General features: G+C 37.2%; 1 protein-coding gene across 6 annotated transcripts in view; it reads left to right on the forward strand.

The window, feature by feature from the left end:
- afdna (afadin, adherens junction formation factor a) overlaps window positions 1–15259 on the forward strand; it is a 216550-nt gene that overhangs the window by 54900 nt on the left and 146391 nt on the right. For all 6 annotated transcript variants that reach the window (XM_063056597.1, XM_063056601.1, XM_063056602.1 and 3 more), the window contains exons 4-6: window positions 5658–5815; window positions 7222–7388; window positions 8984–9141. In XM_063056597.1, coding sequence (XP_062912667.1) covers window positions 5658–5815; window positions 7222–7388; window positions 8984–9141 — 483 coding nt within the window. The remainder of the gene's footprint in view (window positions 1–5657; window positions 5816–7221; window positions 7389–8983; window positions 9142–15259) is intronic.

A 15259-nucleotide genomic window follows, 5' to 3' on the forward strand; every position in this document is an offset into this window, starting at 1 on the left:
GAGTAATATGGTCTATTAATGGTAAAAAGTTAGTCTTAAATAAATCTTTATGTTTACAAGTAATTTTAATCCCAAGATATGAAAAGTAATTATTAATCAATTTAAATGGAAATTTATAATATAAGGGAAGATGTTTATTAATCGGAAAAAGTTCACTCTTACTAAGATTTAATTTATAACCTGAGAAAAGACCAAATTGTGCTAATAACTCTAAAACAGCAGGAATGGATCTCTCAGGATTAGAAATATATAAAAGTAAATCATCAGCATAGAGTGATAATTTATGGGACTTTAATCCCCGAGTTATCCCAGTAATATTTGAAGATTCTCGAATAGCAATTGCAAGAGGTTCTAATGCAATATCAAATAATAGGGGACTAAGAGGACAGCCTTGTCGAGTACCACGAAAGAGAGGAAAAAAAGGTGAGTTTAAGGAGTTAGTACGAACCGAGGCTACAGGGGAGTGATATAACAGTTTAATCCAGGATATAAATTTCAAGCTAAAATTAAACATTTCAAGCACCTTAAATAAATAAGGCCATTCTACTCTATCAAAAGCTTTCTCGGCATCTAAAGAAATAACACACTCAGGAACATTTTGTGAGGGAGTATAAACGATATTTAACAATGTACGAATATTATAAAAAGAGTAACGACCTTTAATAAAACCCGTTTGGTCTTCCGAAATAATAGAAGGAAGTACTTTTTCTAGTCTATTTGCTAATAACTTAGAAAAAACTTTAGAATCAACATTTAATAAAGATATTGGTCTATAAGATGCACATTGAGCAGGGTCTTTATCCTTCTTTAGTATTAAAGAAATTGATGCTCTATTAAAAGATTCCGGAAGTTTACCAAGTTTCAAAGAAGCCTCAAAAACCTTATAGAGCCAAGGAATCAATAAAGAAGCAAAACATTTATAAAATTCAACGGTAAACCCATCAGGGCCAGGAGCTTTCCCCAGATTCATAGAAAAAATAACATTCTTAATCTCATCCATTGTAATGGAAGTATCTAATAAAGAAGACATATCCTGTGAAATCTGAGGGAAATCTAACTTATCTAAAAAATCATTCATATATTTAGAATCTCGAGGAGACTCTGATTGATATAAAGAAGAATAAAAATCACAAAAGGTTTGATTAATCCCCACATGATCCAATATCAATCGATCATTTTGGTTATAAATCTGATTGATTTGAGATTTAACATAATTAGATTTCAATTGATTAGCCAGCAGCTTGCCAATTTTATCACTGTGAACATAAAAATCACTTCTTGTTTTCTTTAATTGGTTTACAATCGAGGACGAGAGTAGTAAACTGTGTTCCATTTGAAGTTCAGTTCTTTGTTTGTATAGCTCCTCAGAAGGAGCCATAACATATTTCTTATCAATTTCTTTAATCTTGTCCACAATTGCCATCTCCTCCTGCTTCTGTTTCTTCCTCAAAGCAACGGAATACGAAATAATCTGACCCCGAATATAGGCTTTAAAAGTGTCCCAAAGAGTGTTAACCGAAATATCTTCTGTATGGTTAATTGTAAAAAAAAAGCTCAATCTGTTCATTCATAAAATTAACAAAGTCCGAGTCCTGAAGCAACAGCGAATTAAAACGCCATTGTCTATTGTTTGGTATATTAGCCATAATTTTAATAGAAAGCTTAAGTGGAGCATGATCCGAAATGGTTATAGAATCATAATCACATTTAATCACTGAAGGAATGAGACGAGAATCAATGAAAAAATAATCAATTCTTGAATAGGAATGATGAACATGTGAAAAGAAGGAAAAATCTTTTTCCTGAGGATGCAAAAAACGCCAAATGTCCGTCGACCCAGAATCAGAAAGGAAAAAATTAATCAAATTTGCAGATTTATTAGGTAAAGTCCGTAAAGGAGCCGAACGGTCCAAAGCTGGAGATAAACAGGTATTAAGATCTCCGCCCCAAATCAATGAAAACTCGTTCAAATTCGGAAACTGATCAAACAATGATTTATAAAACTCCGGACAATCCATATTAGGAGCATAAACATTAACAAAAACTACTTTTTTATTAAATAGTAAACCACTAACCAATAAAAATCTACCATTCGGATCAGAGATAATATCCTGTTGTATAAAAGTAACTGAGGAGTCTATAAAAATAGAGACGCCTCGAATCTTAGCATTGGAGTTCGAATGAAATTGTTGTCCCTTCCAGAATTTGAAAAAACGTAGTCTGTCCCCCCTCCGTACATGGGTCTCTTGTAAAAATAAAATTTGTGCTTTAAGTCTCCGGAACACTTTAAAAACTTTTTTCCTTTTAATAGGATGATTAAGACCATTAGTATTCCAGGAGACAAAATTAATAATAGACTCCATAAATCCTAAAGTCAACCCATAACAAGGAGGATTGACAATAGGCGCGACCCACAAACCCGGAGAGGAAACAGAACATACAAAAGATACCGGGGAAAAGGACGCAACCAATACTTCAATAATGTATATAGCCCAAAGAGAAACAAACTAAAACGTGAAGCCCCTCCCACCACCCCCCACCCCAAGACCCCAAGGCGAAATCTAAAGCAGACCCGCCAGAAAGAAGCAAGCGCTAAAACTACCCCCATGACTTCCGGTATACGCTCCCTAAAAAAAAGGTATAAATATGAAAAGGATCAGCTAATTGTAAAACAGTAAAAAAATAAGTAAAAAAAAGTTAGCTCAATTAAAATACACACAGAACAGAACAAAAGCCGGAAAGTATATATTAAAAAAAAACCACAATAAACCTCAAACTCATGAATAGACACAGCAACAAAAAAAATAGGATTATTAACATAAAATGATTATAAAAAGCAAAACAGAATAAAATTTAAAAAAAAACTACAAAATTTAAGGCCGCACAGGAAATACGTAAGATGACAAAAGGGAAGTAACCACCCAGAATCCCCTGGGAAAAGAAAGAAATGACGCAGTTAAAAAGAAAGTTTAGCAGCCATATTAAGAAATCGAAAGTAAACTTTTCTGCCCAAATAGGGCACAGAAAAGTTAAAACCAACCAATTCACAGCCTCCGATCAACGGAGAAAATTAAAAAAAGGCAATTAAGATGTTGAAGATGAAAGTTGATCCAGATAACTCTGGGCATCCGATGGAGAATCAAAAAAACGAAGGGCTCCATCTAACATGCGAATCCTTAGACGTGCAGGGTACAGCAGCGCTGGTCTTAAATCCATCTTATAGAATTCCGACATCACGGATCTGTAACGGACCCGTTGGTCCCAGATTGGTTTACTGAAATCTTCCACGAATCGGAACTTAAGATCCGAAAAATCAATGAAACCTTTAGATCGAGCGAATCGAAACAGTCTCTCCTTGTCTTGAAAGTAATGAAAACGTAAGATAACATGCCTAGGTCTATCTGACCTAGACGAGTATGATGGGATTCTGTGAACACGATCCAGTAGCGGTGGTTGGTCAGGAAATACAGTAGGGAATGCATCTTTTAAAAGTTGGGAGAAATATTTCATAGGGTTGTTAGCTTCCACGGCTTCCCTGACGCCAATCATTCGTAAATTCTGCCGTCGCATTCTAGATTCCAAGTCAGAGTTTTTAAAAGTCAAAAAGTCAAGTTTCTTCTTCATTACATTAATTGTTTCTTCGACTTTCCCCATCTTAAGCTCACTTTGTTGCGCGGATTTTTGAAGATCAGATATAGCCGACTGATGTTCCGCAATACATGTTTGCATCTTATCAATTAAATCGGCAATTTTCTGGAACTTAGTTGAGATTTCCGTATGAATCAGGTCTTTAACAAAGCCCATAATTTCTGTACGAATCATCTCCCTAACAGAGGTTGAAATTTCCCTCTGAATTAACTCCGATATCGCTTTCAAAGTCACCGGTGATTCAGTCGGAGGGAGATCCGTAGCTTTCGGTTTAACCGGAGGTTTACCATCCTTGCCGTCTTTCCCGTTCTTAGACATAGCCGATCTCAGTATCATCCAATTGTCAGAGAATTCAGTTTAATTCAAAGTATTGTAAAAATTGATGCCTTAATAGTTAATTAAAGTATAGCTGACCATAGAGAGAAAAAACTCAGAGGTAATGGAGCGAGTCAAGAACGCGACTTCACTCCATGAGCGCTACCGGAAGTCTCCCATATACCACTTTCCAAGTGGGGAGAATATTCAAAAATCAGAGGTGCAGTTGGACTTTGAGTCTTCATACTGCTCACCAGAGTCCTCTGTCTTGGCTGAAGGTTGATTGGCCCTCTGGCTTCTGCTTCCGCCTCACAACTTCATACGTCTACTGGGTGATGACCCTTCTTCTCCCAGGAATGAGGTCTTTGGAGCTTCTGTAGGCTTTTTTTTGTAGCTCTGGTTTTTATGAGAAGTGGTTGCTGGCCCCATGCACAACCTTCCTCCTTTCGCAGCTGGTACTGAGATTGTCCGTGGCAGAGTTGAGTCCTTGTGGAAGATTCCCTCAATGTTAACTTACAGGTGGAGTCGGTGGTAAGGAAGGTAAATTCATTTCGATAAGACTGAAATATAAAAGCAAGCATGCGATGCTAAGGCTTTATAGGATTGGTCAGTCCACACTTGGAGTATTGTGAGCAGTTTTGAGCCCCTTAGAAAAAATTAAAAAACAATGACACGGACATGGCTCTTCTTACAAATGAATTAAAATCTGTAGAATTGAAAAGATCCTCATCAAAATGAGGTAAAGGATTTACATTTTTTTGAAACTAGCTTCATTAACTTTGGTAAGAAAATGTGAAATTAAAAAAATGTTTGCATGCCAATTTAGGTTTTTAAATTTTGAATTTGGGTTGAACCTTGCTTTTTTTTCATCCTGTCAGTTCATTAATTTGGTTTTGCTTAATTGATTTGACACTGTTTTGGGTAGTTTCAACTTATTCTTGGTGGTTATTCTGGATTTTAACTCAATTGATATTCTTACTGAGTAAAAGCTGTTGAATTATGAATCATTTTCTGACATTGGACAGTTTTGTTGTTTTGTCCTGGATACCAGGTAACAATATCTATTATGCTGTATGGAAATAGAATCAGTCTATGATTTAAATTTCTTAGAGATTTATTTGAGATTTGAAGTTAATACTTTATAATGTTCCTAAAGAAATATTAAGCATTAAAAATGCACTAAGACTTTTGTTGCAATATGCTGCTTGCTCTTGTGATGGCTGTTTATAATTATGATCTGTGTTGTGATGCTGTAACGAGTAAGTTTTTCAGCAAGTGCTTGAGCATCTGATAGTAAGCTCAACTTTAACTTTTGACTTTGAACTAAAATTCCATATGACTTTCTAAGCTTTAAGGTCAGTACTTACTAAAAACTATTAGTCCAGTCTATTTTTAACTGATATTAGACATTCAGCCTAATCAGACTGAGCGAGCTTGCCAAAGGAAGATTTTTGCATGTCACTCATGCATAAAAAGAGGAGTTGCAATTGATGAATTTGAAGAACTTTTTGCTTAATAAAAGTAAGATGGAGATGACTCAGAATGGCTATAAATAGGAACTTGCAAATAGATGAATGGTTTCTGAGTAAATTATGGAACAAGTGACTAGTTTAATTAAGTTTTTTTTTTCTGATGGTCGTGTTGAAGACTACATGCACCAGAACTAAGTGATGTTCTGTTATCTTGATTTGCAGAAGTCTCAGAGTAATGGTCCAGAAAAGGAGAAAGAAGGTGTAATCCAGAACTTTAAAAGAACACTATCAAAGAAAGAGAAGAGGGAGAAGAAGAAGCGAGAAAAGGAAGCACTAATGCAAGCTACAGATGATGAGAGACCTATCCCCAGTGGTGATGGGTAAGCAGTAACAAGCTGTTATTACTTCACAATCTTCCTCCTCCGATAGTTGTTCCTCCAATATTCAATTGAGCTTTATTGTATTCCAAAGTGGTGGTCTCCAACTTAACACCAGAAAACTATCTTGTTACATTGTCTGAAGAAAATTTGAATACAGTATAAAATTCAAGCTGTGTATGTTATTGGGCTTTGAAGAGTACTTCTAAAATATACATGGAACTAGAAAAAATGTTAACATGATTTTAGAAGAGTTATGATTTAGAGCCATGTCATTTTATTAAATGCATATTTCCTTTTGATGTACAAGAAATCTGTTGACTTCTGTCACTGGCTCTCAAAGCAGCCTCATCAGTTCTATTCCTCCACTCCTTTGTAAATATTATCCCTCACATGCCTATCAACCTCAGCCTTATTCTTCTACCATTTACCAGGTAGGACCTAGCCACTGAAAGGAAAACAAATCCAATGTGGATAATTGCCACCTTTGCATTCTATTCTCAACCATTTAGTAGAATAATGGAAGGTCTTCTTAACAGGTGCATGGGGATAAAAGGTTATTCTTGCCCCAGATTAATGTCAGTATGCTAACAAACAGCACTTAGCAAAACCCTCACCTCCTCAACTAAATGTTGCTTGCCATAGTTAGATTATACTGAATTGGTGAATTTTAACTGAGAGTTAAGAATGACAATCCATGATGTTGATGCTGAAGTTAAGTTAAAATGGGATATGGAAACCAAGAAAAATTGGGAAAAAAATCCTACAGATGTTGGAAATCTAAATTAAAAACACTAATTGGCAAAAATGCTTAGCGAAGAACAAAGTTGATGATACAGGTTGACACCCCTTTTGTCTTTGACCTTTTTTTAAACAAAAGAAAAAAATGAATTGTGCTTGGTCAGAATAATAGGAAAACCTCTTTCCTTCTGGATTTCTTACTGCACTAAGAAATTATTCTTGTGTTGGCCAGTGATCTGAAGAACCATGTTGAGGTTTCTCAGGGCAGAGTTCAAGACTGAGCTCCCTGAAAAATCATCCCCAAAAATCTCAATCCAGAATAAGAAAGTGAGATAAAAATGTAAATAACAGCACAGGTCACAAAAATCCCTTGACGTGCTTATTGACAACAAGCAAGATTTTTGTTCTTCAACCCAGTCAAACCGAGTGCAACTTGACCAAAGAAAAAACCTTAATGTTAATTTCCTTATCAGAATAGCTGTCCACAAGTCACAATTTCATCACAATTTCATCACCTGTAGTAAAAATGATCATAAGTTTGTTCTCAAGAGAGTTTCTGAATTTATATTTTCAGATTTATTAAAAGATACTAAAATTTTGCATGTTTTCTGTGGAATAGTTATTTTCTCCAATGTAACATTTTAGTGGTTAATGTCTTTCTACCACAGTGAGAACTCAAGTTCACATATTGCAGCAGAAGTATACAAAGACATGCCAGAGACTAGCTTCACCCGTACAATATCTAACCCTGAAGTAGTTATGAAAAGAAGACGCCAACAAAAGCTAGAACAGAGAATGCAAGAATTCCGTAGTGGTGATGGACGGCCTGACTCAGGTATTGACATCTGCTGTTGGCATACCATTTTCAATGTTCAAACAAAATCAGATATTGAAGTAAAGGAAATTTTGGTAGTTGTGTTGGTGTCAAGAACATGGCAAATGATTGTTGTCCATTGAGGACTTGTAGGATGAGGGTTGTGGAAAAGAATTTTGCACCACAAAAAGCACTGGAGGAACTCAGCTGGTCAAGCAACAATTGACAGTTTGAAGATCCTTCATCTGGACCTGTTTGAGCCATGGACTGATGGAGGTGGGGGGGGGGGTGGTGAGTTTAAGAAGTGGAGATAAAGGAGTTACTGTAGATTACAGAGAATAAGGGCATTGAAACCTGACTTGTATGACTCGGTTTAAGCATGGAAGAAAATCTTTGGTTGCCAGTATCCTTCAGTAACATTGTGGCCCGAGAAGTTTGAATGGGAGATTAAGATGAGTGGAAAACTAGGATAAATCAAATCAGCATTGAAAAAACCTGGTGGTGAGAATACAAATGGAAATTTCAGCAGGAGTTAGATTTGCATAGCAATACATGCAGTCAATGTTAGAACTTTTTTAAAATGGAGTTTGTGGAATTTGGAAACTACTTGTGGTAAACTAGTAACTGAATGTATGGGACTGCAATGAATTGCCCCAAGTCATTTCTCAGAATTAGTGGGAGGGTGTACATGGTGGCCCAAGGTGGAAAGTTTTAGCTTTTCTAATGTTTGGCTAGACAAGTTGTGCTATGCCAGCAATAGAAGTTAGATTGCAGTGTAGAATGTCAGTGCATGTTTTTTTTTTAAAAAAGCTGGTGATTGCATGGATATTGCAAACAAGGGTAGAATGTACATGTGAGAGGGTATATCCTCTGAGGAGAGGAAATGGTACTGGGACAGGAAATAATTCTAAAAGGACAAGTGATACTGACTGGCAAGGTTTTTATTATTTCTGATTTCAGCTAGAATGTTAATAGGAAAGGTGGATTGTTGTGTAGTTGAAATCGGGCAGGGAGCATTGTGGGGAGAGATTGAAGACTAGGCTTGTTTTCCCTGGAGAGAGAGAGAGGCTGAGGGATGACCTGAGAAAGCCATTGACAGGGTAGATAAGTTATTTTAAAAATGAGGGTATTGTTTTACGATGCGACAAGGGAGATTTAAAGGAGCTGTTGGGGTAAATGTTTTTTATAGTGTGATTGATATCTGGAATGTACTGTAGAGGAGGTGAAACTGAATGCACTTAGATATGCATTTAGACAGACACTTAAATAGGCAAGAAACAAAAGTATTGCTCGATGTTTTGGGCTGAGATCCTTCATCAGGTCCTGATGAACGGTCTCGGCTTGAAACATCGCTGCTTGACCGTGGATATTCCTTCAGTGTTTTGTATGTGTTGCTCTGGATTTCCAACATCTGCAGAATCTCTTGTGTTTAATCTCATTTACCCAGATTAGGAGACTATCTTAATGTAGATGAGGAGTAAGGTTGGCATGGATGTAGTGGGCTGAATGACCCATTACAGTGCTATACAACTCCAGGACTGTATTACAAAAATTCCTGGTCCAGTTCTAATTGAACACTTATAAACATTATGAATTTGTATTGGTTTTTGATTCAGGTGGCACTCTTAGAATTTATGCAGACAGTTTAAAGCCGAATATTCCCTACAAGACCATCTTGCTGTCAACAACAGATACGTCAGACTTTGCCGTTGGAGAAGCTCTTGAGAAATATGGACTGGAAAAGGAAAACCCAAAGGAATATTGTATAGCTCGGGTATGTACATGTATATACCAGCTAAGAACACATTTTCATTGAAGAATATCTTGGCTATTAATTTTTTGATTCAGTAAATAAAATGTTAGTCACTGAAATTGCAAAAAAGGTTCAATCCCAGATAAGTGGTAGATAGAGTTCAACCCAGATAAGTGTGCAGTGGTTCATTTTGGTAGGTCAACTATGACGGCAGAATATGGTATTAATGGTAAGACTCCTGGCAGTGTGGAGGATCAGAGGGATCTTGGGGTTTGTGCCCATAGGACATTAAAAGCTGCTGCGCAGGTTGACCGTGTGATTAAAAAGGCGTACGTTGTTTTGGCCTTCATCAACCATGGGATTGAGTTCAAGAGCCAAGAGGTAATGTTACAGCTGTATAGAACTCTGGTCAGACCCCACTTGGAATACTGTGCTCAGTTCTGGCCACCTCACTACAGGAAGGATGTGGAATCTATAGAAAGGGTGCAGAGGATTTTATAAGGATGTTGCTTGAATTGGGGAGCATACCTTATGAGAATAGGTTGAGTGAACTTGGCCTCCTTGGAGCGATGGAGGATGAGAAGTGACCTGATAGAGGTACATAAGATGATGAGAGGCATTGATCGTGTGGATAGTCAGAGGCTTTTTTTCCCAGGGCTGAAATGGTTAACGTGAGAGGGCACAGTTTTAAGGTGGTTGGAAGTAGATACAGAGGGGGTGTTGGGGGTAAGTTTTTTTTACGCAGAGAGTGGTGAGTGCGTGGAATGGCTGCTGGCGACTGTGGTGGAGGTGGATACAATCCAGTCTTTTAAGAGGTATGTGGAGCTTAGGAAAATAGAGGGCTTTGGGTAACCCTAGGTAATTTCTAAAGTAAGTACATGTTCGGCACAGCATTGTGGGCTGAAGGGCCTGTGTTGTGTGTAGGGTTTCTGTGTTAAGTTTTCATTATAGTTGAATCTTCACATCAAGAATTTTAATTTATAGGTGATAAAAATCCTTTAGGAGTAATTTTCCACTAATTTATCAAATGCTTTTAGGAGTCTGATATTAGTCTAATTCCATTCTGTCCCTGATTGGGAGCTAGTATTTACTTTTGTACTGTTCCCCATTTCCAATTTGAATGATTGCCAAAGTTCATCTTGGAATACAGATCACATTGTATAAAATAATTGGATCATTGTATTTTTTGATCCTTAAAATATCAGATGCTACCCATTATCACTTGATGCATTGATTTTCAGCAGGCACATGCTATAACATATGATCTTTTTACAAATCGTTTTAGCATCTCTGCTGTTTGAAGCGCACACATTTACAGCCAGCAGTAAAGTGTCAGGTCTGCTGAGTATGTTGTTTAATATCTTTTGAAGTAATGTAAAACAAAAAGCAATAGTTAATTATGTTGAAGTCAGACTGGTTCATCAACTTTGTATAGTGCATTACTTATTTTGAGTTTTTCTACCAAAATAAAATTCACTCTCAGTAAGGTATGGAAGCACTTCACACCCTGACATAGCTAAAATGTCAACGGTTCAAATTAAACAGAACCACTCCTAAGCATCAAATATCAGTTGACTCTATTTCAGGACACATTCATGAGATGCAGATAGTTTTCATCTCACATAAAATAGCTTGTAGCATTTTTAACCTTGAGACTTTTTTCAACCCACCCTTGCAAGCCATTTCCAGCAAATAAAGAAGCCAAATTAAATCCAGGAGAAGTCTTTTTGTAAATGTTATTAACTGTATGTAGTTCAAGTTTCTTTGAGCATCACATTTTGCACGTCACATTGTTTTTGTAAATCTTTATATTTATAAAGTGAAATTCAGATAATCCAAAAGCATCAGTGCAGTAGCAGCAGTGTTGAAATTTTCCATTCATTTAAGATTGATCATGTTTATATCAATGGCTGATCAGATTTGTTAGCTGTTATTAAAATGTTTACATTTTTGAGTTATTCCAGTATCTGCATACACATGATTAGCTGGTTCTTATTAGGCAGTTTGAAGTAGCTGGTATGTTTGCTGCCTTACATTGATGTAAATTTTTCAGTAGTCATCCCTGATCCTTTTTATGCTCCGTAATGCAGTTTCAACTCCCCCCCCGCCCCCCCCCCCACCCCAGCGGATGTTTGAATAACTACGGGGTCTGATCCTGGTGAGACGGATGAGTTAACAGGTAGTATTAGAAGGCAGAGATTGGCTATGAAATCACTAGTCTGCCTTCTGTGGCTAAGACATTTCCTCAAAGATCATGGTTAATTTTGTCAGATAGTTTACAACTGTTGTCTTCCATAATATGATGTTGCCTCTTTTGTTTTGAGGGTGTTTTTAAAGTACTGTTTGGTCTCTGGTTCTTTTCTCCATTGGTGAGTTCAGCATACGACACTGGTATACACTTGTCCAGTGCACAAGCAATAAATGGAAATCGAGAACTGCAGTTGTTGGACATCTGAAATAAAAACAGAAAATGCACATCATCCAAAAGGGAAGCTTAACACTTCGGTTCAATGATCCAACATCAGAACTGAGATGAAACAAACAGTATTATTGTGCAGAGGTTTGGGGAAAAGCCATTCATAAAGCCATCTGATTGATAAATATAGAGAGATTGGGCAGTGTCAGCAGAGAAGAATTGAGCGAATATCACAGATGGATGCGTACAATGGAAATGGCCAGTTCTGAAACAGAAAATAAGCTACCAGAAGTTGTGGAATTTGATAACGAGTCCTGAGGCTGCAATTTACCCAGATGGAAGATGAAGTGCTGTTACTTGTGCTTATGTTGAGTCTTTTTGGTAACAGTGCAGGAAGTTACTGACACATGGGTCTCTGAATGGTATCTGTTATACCTCAGTGAACTTGTACTATATGATTCAATTGCTGATGCACTAGATCAAGAATTTATTTTCTTTGTAATTGGTACCTTGTTATAAAGATTAAATTAAAATGCAGATCAGTATAAAGCTCGAGGCAAATAGAAGCCACTATTTGGATTAAATGTCTACAATTACATACATAGTTTGCCTTTAAACTTGGAAGTTAAGTGAAGTTTATCCTTTGTTTGGTTGCTTTTTATGCACAGTTTAGTAAAAGAATGAGAACTAATTTCTTATTTATCTCCTGCATATATTGAAGGTGGGGTTGCTTCACTAATAAATTCAAATACATTTTGTCTGTTTTGCATACTAGTTTGATTATTTATTCTGATGAGTTTGCTGTCTGTGTCTTGCCAAACTTATTAGAACAGATCTTACAGTGACCCATAATTTCTAGCCTTCTGTGTTTGGGCTGGGATATTGAGATAGGTTATAAAATCTGCAGTGTGGTTCTGAGTGTACCTTCCATTAGAGATTGGTTGCAAGCACTTCAGCATCTCTAACATTAACAAACATTCAGTAGCACTTAGGACCTGGCAAAAAATAAAAACAATATTATATAAATTTAGATAAAGCATGTATATACAATTATGTAATTAAATACATTTCAAATAATTAACAAGGGCTTCACTTATTTTTTAGCAAATAAAATAGATATATCTCTGGTTTTATAGAAGGTGTAAATTAGGAAGAAAGTCTCTTGATTAATACAGCGGAAATTAAATGACGTTTCAGGTTGTTGCCATAAACATTGAAATGATTTGTTTTTTTTTGGTGTTAATGTGCTTTGTACTGGTTATTGAAATAGCATCAAATGTACGTAACTTATACCTTAGTTGCTTTTGTTTGATACCATATCATAAACAGTAATTTGCATTAGCACAAGTAGTGTTGCCTAAAAATAGGATTATTAAGATGTAATATTAGTGTCATTAGTTTGATAGCTGCAACCATAGATTTGTCCTCAACATTGCAAGATGTACTTTATTCAAATGTTGATCAAATACAAGTCAAGCTGTTTTTTTTATTATACTTTGATCACATTTGAAATAGTAGTGGTTGAGGTGTGATACCAGTTATATTTATAGTTACACTGTTGTGTATGTTCACAATAGCACCTGTGACCAGGTAGATATGGTATTGAGATTGAATGTGATTCCAATGTAGAAATAGTTTATGTCAAGTTTGCTTAACCTACCAGCCAAGCTATAGTTATGTTTTGAGTCTTTTCTTTTTGTTGTAAAGGTTACTATATGGTTGTCAAATAGGTCTTCCTGAACTTGTCTAGTCAGTTTGAATGTTGTCTGTTTATGCAGAGTTTCTATTATAACGTATTGAGGGCAGGGCCGGATTTAGTGGGGCCAGGACCCCTGGGCTGGAGGCCCTGATGACCCCCTGCTGACACTGTAAAATGCTGCTGTTCAAGCAAAAAAGGGCAAGAACAAGAGCAAAGGTCATACTTGTCTAAATATCAAAGCTGTGGACTAAGACATTGGTTTAGTACAATATGTAGGCTATAAACTTACAGACCTTAAGAGGGAGGACAGAAAGTAATGCAGATTCTTAGTTTGAAGGACAGCATCTAAAGCACTCAAAAATTGACCTAGACTTAGTTGGCTTAGTAAAGTTATGAGGGAGACGAAGTATGATGTACCCAGTCTTAAATTTTCATTTAGCTATTGCTGCTCATACCATAGGCGTTATTTCTCAAACAATGCCAAAGTATTTTTATCTAGGTATTTTTCTCAACTGTGTGTTCTGAGAAAGTAAAATGGAAATGAGAGACAAAAAGGCCAAGAGAGATGGCACTATGGCAAACTAGGAAACTTGACAATACACCTATTGCTGTACTGTGTGGCTTGCATTTACTACTTACTAGGTTTGTAAACAGTCAACTATTAGCCTATTGCCACAAAAACAGGAACAGCACTGACACACAAGCCTAGATATTTACAAAGTCAGATGCTTGTTTTTCAAAATTAAAGCGTAATTCTTTTGGATTTCTTTGGAGCAAAGTCATTGATCAGATCATTAAAATTCAGTTTCCGATAAGATCACTTTCAAGTGACATCAGAGTAAGATGACTCAGCCTGTCCTGTCCCATTGTGGTTCTGAGCCTATGTAGTTGCCGTTATCAGGCCTGCCAAATATGTCACTGGAGCCTCGGATAGCCAGTACCCCCCTCGACCAAAAACTTCACAATCACCAATGCTCTTCTCAATACGTCGGTCCAGTAGACACGTCTGACTTGAACTGTTTTTGCAGTTCTGTGTCTATTCTTCCGCTGTCAGACGCTAGTGTAATGTAGGTCAGTATCGTTTTCCTGTGGTGTTGGCTATTTTCATGCTCTCCTATGCACTCAGCGGCATGTTTCCAGTCACTGAAGCCAGTTTCGAAGATGGACTGACCATAACCATCACTGAAGATGCAGCATGCAAAACAAAACACACAGTCAGTGGGAAGGAATATAAGAGCCATTGCCTTGATATGTACTCACCATTTACGAGCTTGTGTTTGAAGTGAAATTTGGAGAAAAAACATCTCTGCTGTTTGTATACTTGTTCCAAAGCTTTGATATCCACATCCTTATTTTGGCAGGACTCCGGCCCTTTCTTAGGCCAGTACGCTCGGACTGAATCATCTAACGTTTCCTTTCCCCAGCGAGCAGGATCAGTGCTGTAAGGATCTTCAGTAGCAGTAACGTTAACAGTAATGGTGGCCCGACTTGGTTGTTCGGAGGCCTCTGTGGTCGGGAATCCCAAAGTCATGCTCTCTGCCTCTTCAACGTTAGCTGCTGACTGTGGCAGGAAAATAGTCCTGTGCTAACGCTGGTGCTAGTGCTAGCTGTTGAACAAGTCTCCATTTGTCCACCGGTCTCAAGACTGTGACAAGAGCGATGGTACTGCTGCATCATCGAGAACAGGTTTAAAAATTCTGTCAATTTCAATGTCTTTTTTCCTGCTTCTTTCTCACGATCCTCTTTTTCTTGTTTCTTTTTTTCTTTTCTGTGCTCCTCTCGTATTTTTTTTTGTCTGTCATGATGATAGCTACCTATTTTGGGCCCCTGGGCTGCAGCCCAGCCTAGCCCTGCCTAAAGTTCGGCCCTGATTATGGGAGTTTGGGTTGAGAAGTGTTGTATTTCTAGCTTACTCTTTGCAATTACTCCCTGTGGTTGTTGGTACTGCGTTCTCCAAGAATTTCAGGTTGTATCAAAATGCCTGCATTAAGCACAACGGAACAAAATCACAATTTTGCATAGTC

Source organism: Mobula hypostoma, chromosome 8, assembly GCF_963921235.1.
Source record: "Mobula hypostoma chromosome 8, sMobHyp1.1, whole genome shotgun sequence".
NCBI classification, from domain to species: domain Eukaryota; kingdom Metazoa; phylum Chordata; class Chondrichthyes; order Myliobatiformes; family Myliobatidae; genus Mobula; species Mobula hypostoma.